Below are 9,138 nucleotides of genomic sequence, written 5' to 3' on the forward strand. Positions count from 1 at the left end.
GGAGACCCCAGTACCCTGCTCTGTATAGGTGATGGAACAAGCCCACAGCAAGCTTGAGCCGCACATCAGTCAACTAACCCCACTGAAATTTAAAGAACAGGCATCCTAGGAACAGCAAAACATATTCTGCTCAGTTAAAAAGTGTCAGGGCAGGATTCCAGCCAGGAATGTCTGACTTCAGAGCCCTGGCCCCTCAGTCTAGCTGGGGCTTCCTGGTGGCTCAAACGGTAAAGAAACCGCCTGCAGCGCAGGAGGCTGGGTTTGATCCCTGGGTTGGGAAGATCCCCTGGAGGAGGAAATGGCAACCCACTGCAGTCTTCTTGCCTGGAGAACCCATGGACAGAGGAGCCTGGCCCAATGTAGCCCAGTCTCTCAAATATGCTGCCTTTTGGGCAAGAAAATCCAGCAGATGAGGAAAGAGAGAAACAAACATGTTTAGAGGGAGCCCAGGGGTCTGTAGAATGGGTCAGTATAGGCAGCTCTGGCTTCAAATTTCTGACTGCCACTTGAGTAGGGGTGTGGGGAGATGGGGCTGGAAGGGCCATTCGTATGATTGTACCTGTGTTTTAGTTTCCCTGTCTTTAAAGCATTTAAAGTTTCCTGAATCTCTGTATCAAATTACCACTTAAGAGACTGTTAATAGCCTGTCCAAGGCAACATACTTGGTTTTCACAAAGCATCTCTTTTGATTGATTCGGTCTCCTGGTTCTGCTTTCACGGCCAGATCTTCTCACACCTCTGGGCCTTCTTCTGTGTGTTTCCTTCTGCCTGGAATGCCCTTTCCTCTTTTGTCCTCTGCAAGCTCCTACTTGTCCCTCAAAACCTAGCGCAGAAGTTGCCCCATGTGGAGCCCTCGCCAACCGCAGATCTCCTCCGTAACATGTGCACCCTTCTGGGGGAGCGCTCGGATAATGCACTGTCATTTTTATTATTTCTGCTTCTCTTGGCCACCAGACCACTTGCCTCCTTGGGGCCCAGGCTGCCTCTTTCTCTCCCTGTATGGCACTTCGGGCCCATGTTTTCTCATAGGCGTGGTGAGGACCCTGTGCTTATCACGATCACCTACCACACCCAGGTGAAAACTGTTGCCCTCTTTTCTCTCCCCTCAGCCTAAAAGACAAAAATCAAGGTGAACTCATCCCCCCAGTGCTGAGATACACAGTGACATACCTGAGAGAGAAAGGTGAGTAAGAGCTGGCTCCAGCCAGGGGAGGTGAGGGGTGCCAGGGACTCCTCTCCTGGAGGCCTCTCTGGGATCCTGAGTGCCGCACAGGCCAGAGGATGGGAGGAACTGGAACCTGGGCCCAGGGGGGTGACCGGGATGGGCAGGCCCGGGCACAGTGGCTCCAGCCTCCTGGCCTCTCTGGTTTGAACCCTGGCTCCGCTGTGTGCTAGCTGTGTGGCCTCAGGCGAGTCACCTTCCTTCTCTGGGCCTCTGTTTCCTCATCTGTCCGGTGGGGTAATAACAGTGCCTGGTGCACGGGGTTGCCGTGGAGCCTAAGTGAGGTGATGTGCATGGTGCTTCACACACCTCTGGTCCTTTATCACGAGACACACGCTTGGTTTGTAGACGCATTGCCAGTGGGGTGGGTGTGCTCAGTGACTTGGGGGTGAGCCCTGTGGCTCCTCCTAGACTCCGGAGGCTAGAGGTCAGATCCACAGGAAAGGTGCGTGGAGGTGTCTTTTACCCTAACGGGAGGAAGACCATTCTCGAGAGAAAGGGCTGCCAGCGCGGGGTGGTCCCCAGCAGACTCAGATGCAGCAGCTGTGGGGGTCCGTGCATCAGAGGGGAGCGGGGTCCCTGGGGTGGTTCCCAGCGCACCCCAGGAACTGCCCGCTCAAGGCGCCCAAAGCTCTCTGAGACCGCGGCTCTCGGGCTGGAGGGCCTGTGGTTGGCCACTTGGCGCTCTGTCTCCTTCAACATTTCTTCTGCTCTGTCATTAGCAATACTGCCCTTTCCATTATGTATTTCAGGAATGGACAAAAAAACTTGAGGATAAAAAAGTTTCATAGAAACTGTGGAAGGGAGTTTTCCTTTTTTAAAAAATGTATTAATTCCCCTTATTAAAAAAAAAACCTTAACAAAACAAACAGCCCATAGTAGGACAGCCCATAGTAGGAACTCACTCTGCATTTGATGAAGAATATGTGGATTAAACGTGTATTCGTTGAACACTCAGCTGCAGTCAGCCCTGGTCTAGGCTCTCGGGTTGTCATGGTGACCACAACACACAGCCTGTGTCCCTTCCAGGGGCTGTAGCTATGACATCTACAGACTGACACGACAGGGATGAGCCGGTCATAGAGGTCAGGGGAACCTGAGCTCTGACACGCGGGCGGCTACGTAGCAAATAGCCACAAATTTAGGAGCTTAAAATGTATTATAATGTCTGAGGTCAGAAGTCTGGCCACAGGGGTTGGGTTTTCTGCACAGGGTCTCACCGGGCTCAACTCAAGGTGCTGGCCAGGCTGTGCTCTTTTCTGGAGGCTCTGGGCAAGACTCCACGTCCGTGCTCATCCAGTGCGTCAGTCAAGTTCAGTTCTTGCAGTTGTAGATCCAAGTTGCCTGCATCTTTGCTGGCTGTCAGCCAGGGGTCTCTTTCTGTTCCTAGAGGCAGCCTGCTTTCTTTGCTGTGTGACCTCCCCCTGGAGAAACCCCCACACCTCAAATCCTTGCCCCACATGCTTTGAGTCTGTGTTGCCAGGAGGAACCTGGGTCCCTCTTATGAGGCTCACCTGATTAGGCCAGACCCACCCTAGATAATTTCCATACCTTCAGCTCAGCTACGTTGGACCTGAATTCCCTCTCCAGAGCCCCTCCACTCCAGCATCTAGATTAGTGTTTGAATGAGTACGTGGGACCCCAGGGCCCAGGAGCCTGGGGGCCATGTCAGAATTCTGCCTATTATAGTCGCTCAGCAAGAAAGAGAGGAGGGGCCCCTAGGCAAGGGGAACAGCGGGTGCAGAGGGTGAAGGCAGGAAGGAGCGTGGAGCTGGTGGGGGCTGGACAGAGGGCTTAGAGGGGCGGGCGGGGGGCGCTGGGCAGGAGAGCTGGGCAGCAGTAGGCAGACCCGTAGGTCTGTGGTATGGGTTCGCAGGCAGCTCTCCCATCACTGATGGAGACAGGAAGACCTCTGTGCCAGAGCCAATGAGGTGTGGATGTAGGTGTCAAATAGCTTACCCAACTTCAGCATGGAAAGAGACTGGGGAGGGGGTGAGCGGCGAGCATGGGGGTCTGGGGCCCGGTGTTGTCCTGGTGAGCGTGGACATGCTCTTTGTCTGCACTGTCCAGGATGGTAGCCACTGGCCATATGTGGCCGTCATCCAATGGAGCACTGCGTGTGTGGCTCGTGTGCCGAGCCTGGGTAACTTGATTTTTTACTTGATTTAATTTTAATTTCACAAATGTAAACCACCATGGGCAGCTAGTGGCTGCCATATAGGCCAGGTCGGCTCTAGACACTGGGGAGAAAGGGGAGCAGCATGTTTGGGGGTGTCCTGGGGGCTGGGCTGGGGCCATGCGTTACCCCCGTTCATCCTTCCCGCAGCCCTTGGAGGCAGGCTCTCCTGGCTTACTTGGCAGAGGAGGCAGCTGAAGCTCAGAGAGGCTGAGCACTTTCTCTGAGGTCACACACCTGGCCCGAGGCAGCGTTGTTGGGCAGACCCCAGCTGTCTGCCTGAAGCGTCAGCCTCTTCCACTCTCCCTTTCTGGGGTCCACAGAGGTGGGGAGTCAGGGGGGACTGGGGGGGACTGGGGAGTACGGAAAAGGTTTGATTTAAGAGGAATAAACAAAGGTGGGTGTGGGGCTAGCGGGGAGAAGACGAGCCAGGCTGGAGAGTGTTCCCTGCCAGCCGCGGTGGGGGGATGCGTGGGAAGGGGAAGTCATGGAACGTTCCAGAAACCTCAGATGCTGGGCCCTGTGAGATGCCTGGAGACTCTCCCCACAGGACTCCACACCGAGGGCCTGTTCCGGAGATCAGCCAGTGTCCAGACGGTCCGCGAGATCCAGCGGCTCTACAACCAAGGTGAGTGGCTCCCCAAGACCCTCCCTGTCAGTCTCTTGCCCGGCCAGCCTCACAGGGGCCTCTGAGGCCACAGCGCCCACACTCGAGCCAGCGGAGCTCCCCCAACCCCTGACCCCAGAATAGCCCAGACTGGGGGGACAGCTGCCCTGGTGAGTCTGTGCCTGTACCCCAAGCCTCCCCTCTCAAGCCTGGGGACAGTGGAAGCCAGGCCTGACCTCAGGATGCTCTTGTCCAGGCGGGACTGGGTCATATGGCAGAGAATCAATACTGTACCCCTGAAATTTCCATGGTGGTCCAGTGGCGAAGACTCCGCACTCCTCATATGGGGGCCTGGGTTCAATCCCTGGTCAGGGAGCGAGATCCCACATGCCACAACAAAGATCAAAGACCCCACATGCTGCAACGAAGACCCGGTGGTGCCAAATTAGTTCATTAAAAGCCCAGTGTCCCCAGCCTCCGCCGGGCACCGTGAGAGGCAGGGGAGGGCAGGTGACACCATCGGCAGGGCAGGACAGTGCTGTGTCCTGGCGTCGGGCTCCTCCCCTCAGGAGGTTTCAAGCCATTTCAAGCCCGAGCCCGCTCTGCAGCTGGAGTCCCCAGCCCAGCGTCAGAACTCAGACGCACGCCCTTGTGTGTCCAGGGAAGCCCGTGAACTTCGATGACTACGGGGACGTTCACCTTCCAGCCGTGATCCTGAAGACCTTCCTGCGGGAGCTGCCCCAGCCGCTGCTGACTTTCGAGGCCTACGAGCAGATCCTCGAGATCACCAGTATGTACGCGCTGGGGTGCTGGCCAGGGGTGCCCAGGGTGCCCCCCGAAGGCCAGGTGGGTGGGGGCGGGGCTGCTCGGCCTCCTGCTGTTTCCCTCCGGCGCTGCAGGCCAGGAGAGGAGCTGTCCCTCCCGGACCCCCGCCAGCCTCGGCCAGGCCAGCCCTGCCCATGGTTGGGGGACACGGGGTCAGGGGTTATCAGATGCCCCTGGGCCCAGAGCTGTGGTCTCGGAGGGCATCTCTAGATCTGGGGTGCGTCGCCCCGGTCAGAGTGCACCCCCCTGCACTGTTCCACAGGATCTCTACTTCTAGCACCTCAACTTCCTCGTCTAGAAAGGGGGGTAGCCACCCCCGCCTGCTGTTACAGAAAAAGCTATGCATGGCCCTTGAGAGAGCACAGTGAGGCACCCGTCGTGGGGCAGGGGGGCACCGTGAGAGGTGTAGGGACCACTGCAGCGGGGAGACAGACTGGGCTCAACTCCAAATACTGCAAGCAGGAGGAGGAGCTTTACAGCCGAGGAGCTGGCGGGCGGGCGGTCTGTGGATGGAAGGTTACTCGGAGGAAACAGGCATGGGGGTAGGCGGGGGGCGGATTCTGACTACACTGATCCAACAGGACTCTTGCTACCAGCAGACCAGGTGGCCCAACATCCCCTAGGGGGTGGGGGACAGGGGGATGAGGACCCATCAGATGGCAAGGGTGAGCAAGGTTCCCGTTACACTAACTTACGGCTCTTCGTAAAGCTGGACAGTGCAGAGACAAAAAGAAGCCTGAAACCAGAGGCTTTGTTAGTAAAGGAACTCAACAAAGCCTGACTAGAGTTTGAGCAGAGAGTCTCCCCAGATCGGTGGAGAATGCCGGGGAGACGTGATGTGAGCAGCAGCTCTCGGGAGTGGTGATGCCGGCGTTCTGGAATGGACCAGGTGCACTGAGGGCCGTGGCGCTGATCACTCCTAACAGCCAGTGAGGGCACGTCAGGGCTTCCTATGTGGCTCAGTGGTAAAGAATCCGCCTGCAAATGCGGGAGACGTGGTTCTTTCCCTAGGCTAGGAGGGTCTTCCCCCTGGAGAAGGAATTGGCAACCCACCCCAGTATTCTTGCCTGGAGAATCTCATGGACAGAGGAGCCTGGCGGGCTACAGTCCATGGGGTCGTAAAGACTCAGACACAACTTAGCAACTAAACAACAACGAGGGCATGTCAGAGATGCTGGAGGATGCTGGGAAAGCAGCGTAATCAAACATTGTTGCTTTCAGTGCTTTCAATGGGATGACCTCTGCCCCCAGTGTTCTCCCAAAACTGGATTCGGCTCCTGGTGGGTGTCAAGCCATAGATACAGCCAAGCCCCAACTTCCTCCCTGCCCCGCCCCCCCCCCCCCCCCACAAAGAGATTTGAACAGGCACTCTGATCGTTTCTAACAATGAGAGTTAGCGGCTTGAGGCTGTACCCCTAGGACGGTGACTCCAACCCAAACAAAATCCTGCCCGAGAAAGTACTTCTCATTCCAGCCAAAACCTGGTGATAGACAGAGCTGCCTGGCCCCATCTTAGAGCAGTTCCTGTGGAAAGTTTGCAATTATGAGCTGCTTCTTTCCTCTTCGTTTGCACCTCTACTCATTCTTTTTAATAGCTGCCTATCTTTCTATCAGCTTAGCTATTCTGAAGGCTATGGACCCTGTCGGCTGTCATTCAGCAACTCAGCTTGACTGAATTGTGACTCAGGCATAGGGTTGCCAGATTCAGCTTTTAAAAAACACAGGACGTCCAGTCAAATATGCATTTCAGGTAAATAATGAACTCTTAGTATAAGCATGTATCTATGTGTAAGTAAGTATACTAAACTCTTTAGAATAAGTATGTTCCAAATATTGAACAGGATATACCTGCACTAAAAAAGAATTTGCTGTTTATCTTCAATTCACATTGAACTGGATATCCTCTATTGTATCGGCAACCCTGCCCAGGTGGGGTGTGTGTCTTCTTGGAGTGAGGCAAGTAGTCCTTGCAGAGAATGCTCTGGAGGAAATGGGCTGCCCAGGTGGCCTGTGGTGTCCAGGAAAAAAAGCCAACTGCCATAGGGATAGTCGCCAAGGTATAGCAAGGTTTAGAGCACCAGCTCATAGCTGAACAGAATGGGACTCAAGTCTGGGCTTCAGCACACATTAACTGTGTGACCTTGGGCAGGTCACTGAACCTCTCTGAGCTCACTTTCCTCGTCTGCATAAAATCGGGGTTGCTTTGAGAGTGAAAGGTCATACACTGCTTGGCATGATTCCTGGCACACGGTAAGCGCTTGGTTCATGGTGGCTTTGTGACAGCAAGCTGCTCCTTCCTGCTCACTTCCTTCTTTCTTCAAGGAACCATAGTAAAACCCAGGGGTGGACGATGCTCCATATCTGTTCTGGGACCACAGCTCTTAGAAAGATGTCGAGTCTGGAAAACAGAGATCCAGGGCAACGAGACTTGTTGGTTCCTTGGAAATAATAACTCCAAGGGAATTCCTAGTCTGCTCAAATTACCCGGCAACCACTTGAGTTCATGGAAGAATGACTTCTGTTGAAAAACCAACAAGAACGTTCACAGCAGGGAACTCTGCGTCTTTCAGCAGAGGCTGTGTTAGTCCACAGTCACTGTGCCCAAGGCTTAGTGGGAGGAGGTTTAGGGTGCTGGGAGCTCAAGGTGTGTCCGTGTGTGCACGTGTGTGTCAGCAGCAGGAGCTGGGCGAATGTGTGTTGAGTAGCACGTCTGCACTCGCAGTTTATGGAGCTCAGTGGGGTATGTGGTGGGGGGCCACTGAGGGCACTTGGTTGCTTGGCTGCTTCCAGACCCCGCTGGGTGTGGGGCCCTGAGCTGTGGATGGGAAATAGGTTGAGTTAGTCCAGAGCAGGGTCCATGTGCTTCTGTAGAGTCAGATAGTAACTATTTTAGGCTGTGTGTGCCAGACTCAGCCACCATGCAAAAGCAGCCATGGGCAAATGAATGGATGTGGGTCTGCGCCAATAAAGCTTTCCTGGCCCTCGGCCTGTACTTTGTATCGACCATCCCATCCATAAGGTGATCTGGCTCCCAGGGGTCATGGCGGGGAGCAGTCGCGGTGCCTGAGGTGAAGAAGTGGGCAGAGCTCGGAGCAGAGCTTCCTTGGGAAGTGGGACCCAAGGCCCAGGCGTGGGGCAGCCTGTCCCCACCTCCCCACACCCCTGCCCATCCTCGGAGGGATGGGATGCAGGAAGGGGACGCTCAGGAAGGATCCTTGGGCCATGGCAGGTGTGGAGAGCAGCCTGCGGGTGACCTGCTGCCGCCAAATCCTGCAGAACCTTCCAGAACACAACTACGCCGTCCTCAGCTACCTCATGGGCTTCCTGCACGAGGTGAGGGGCCGAGCCAGTGCCCAGGCAGACCAGGCCTGGGTTCTCACCTCCCTCGACCCTGGAGCCCAGGCTGGGCCCGAAGGGCCTCCTACAAGGCCTGACCGGGCCACACCTCTGCCCAGCAGGTCACGGGGTGGGGTGCGGACGGGGTAGGGGGGTTGTGTGCCCAGACCAAGGATGCTGAGTCTGCAGCCGGTATGAGGCCTGAGCAGGAAGTGTCCTGGGCCTGCTGCACCATGAGCCACACACCGAGGGCCCTAAGACAGTAGAAATGTCTCCTCTCCCCACCCTGGGGTTGCTCTAAGTGTTGGCCGAGATGAGGGGGCAGCCCCTTTGGGGAGGCAAATTCCCTACACTCTCTCGTTAACCCTCCAAGAGCACCTGCATGCCAGGGCCCCACTCTGTACCCATGGTGCCAGGGCCCCACCCCCTGAGTCCTGGGAGTGGAGGAGGAGGCTGGGATGGAGTGTGGCGGGGATACTGCGGACATTCTGGAAGGAGATTAAGAGGCCAGAGCCAGTGGGCCCCCGGGGCGTCAAGGCCCATCCCTTCTGTTTTACAGACAGGCGACTCCAGCCCTCCTCCGGGCACAGAGAACGCCCAGTCACACCTCTTCTCGTCTCCACCGTGTTCTCACCCCAGGTGTCCCGGGAGAGCATCTCGAACAAAATGAACAGCTCCAACCTGGCCTGTGTCTTCGGGCTGAATCTGATCTGGCCGTCCCAGGGGGCCTCCTCCCTGAGTTCCCTCGTGCCTCTGAACCTGTTCACCGAGCTGCTGATTGAGTACTACGATAAGGTCTTCAGCGGCCGAGAGGAGCGCGGGGCCCAGGCCGGCGAGCAGGGTGGTCCCCGCGCCAGAGGCTCCGTCCCTGACGGGGGCGCTGGGGGCGCTGCAGGAGACAGACCCGCCTCCGGCCTCGCCAGACCCCCGCTCCCTCCACGTCCCCTGACCACGGCCTGGAGACCCCTCTAG

At 56.5% G+C, this 9,138-nt stretch overlaps 1 protein-coding gene across 1 annotated transcript in view; it reads left to right on the top strand.

The window, feature by feature from the left end:
* The window catches only part of ARHGAP8 (Rho GTPase activating protein 8), a 37,600-nt gene extending 28,462 nt beyond the window's left edge, over window positions 1–9,138 (top strand). The window contains exons 8-12 of the mRNA XM_052640195.1: window positions 1,110–1,183; window positions 3,949–4,026; window positions 4,667–4,795; window positions 8,060–8,163; window positions 8,806–9,138. Of these exons, the coding sequence (XP_052496155.1) occupies window positions 1,110–1,183; window positions 3,949–4,026; window positions 4,667–4,795; window positions 8,060–8,163; window positions 8,806–9,138 (718 nt within the window). The remainder of the gene's footprint in view (window positions 1–1,109; window positions 1,184–3,948; window positions 4,027–4,666; window positions 4,796–8,059; window positions 8,164–8,805) is intronic.

Source organism: Budorcas taxicolor, chromosome 5, assembly GCF_023091745.1.
Source record: "Budorcas taxicolor isolate Tak-1 chromosome 5, Takin1.1, whole genome shotgun sequence".
In the NCBI taxonomy this organism is placed as follows: Eukaryota; Metazoa; Chordata; class Mammalia; order Artiodactyla; family Bovidae; genus Budorcas; species Budorcas taxicolor.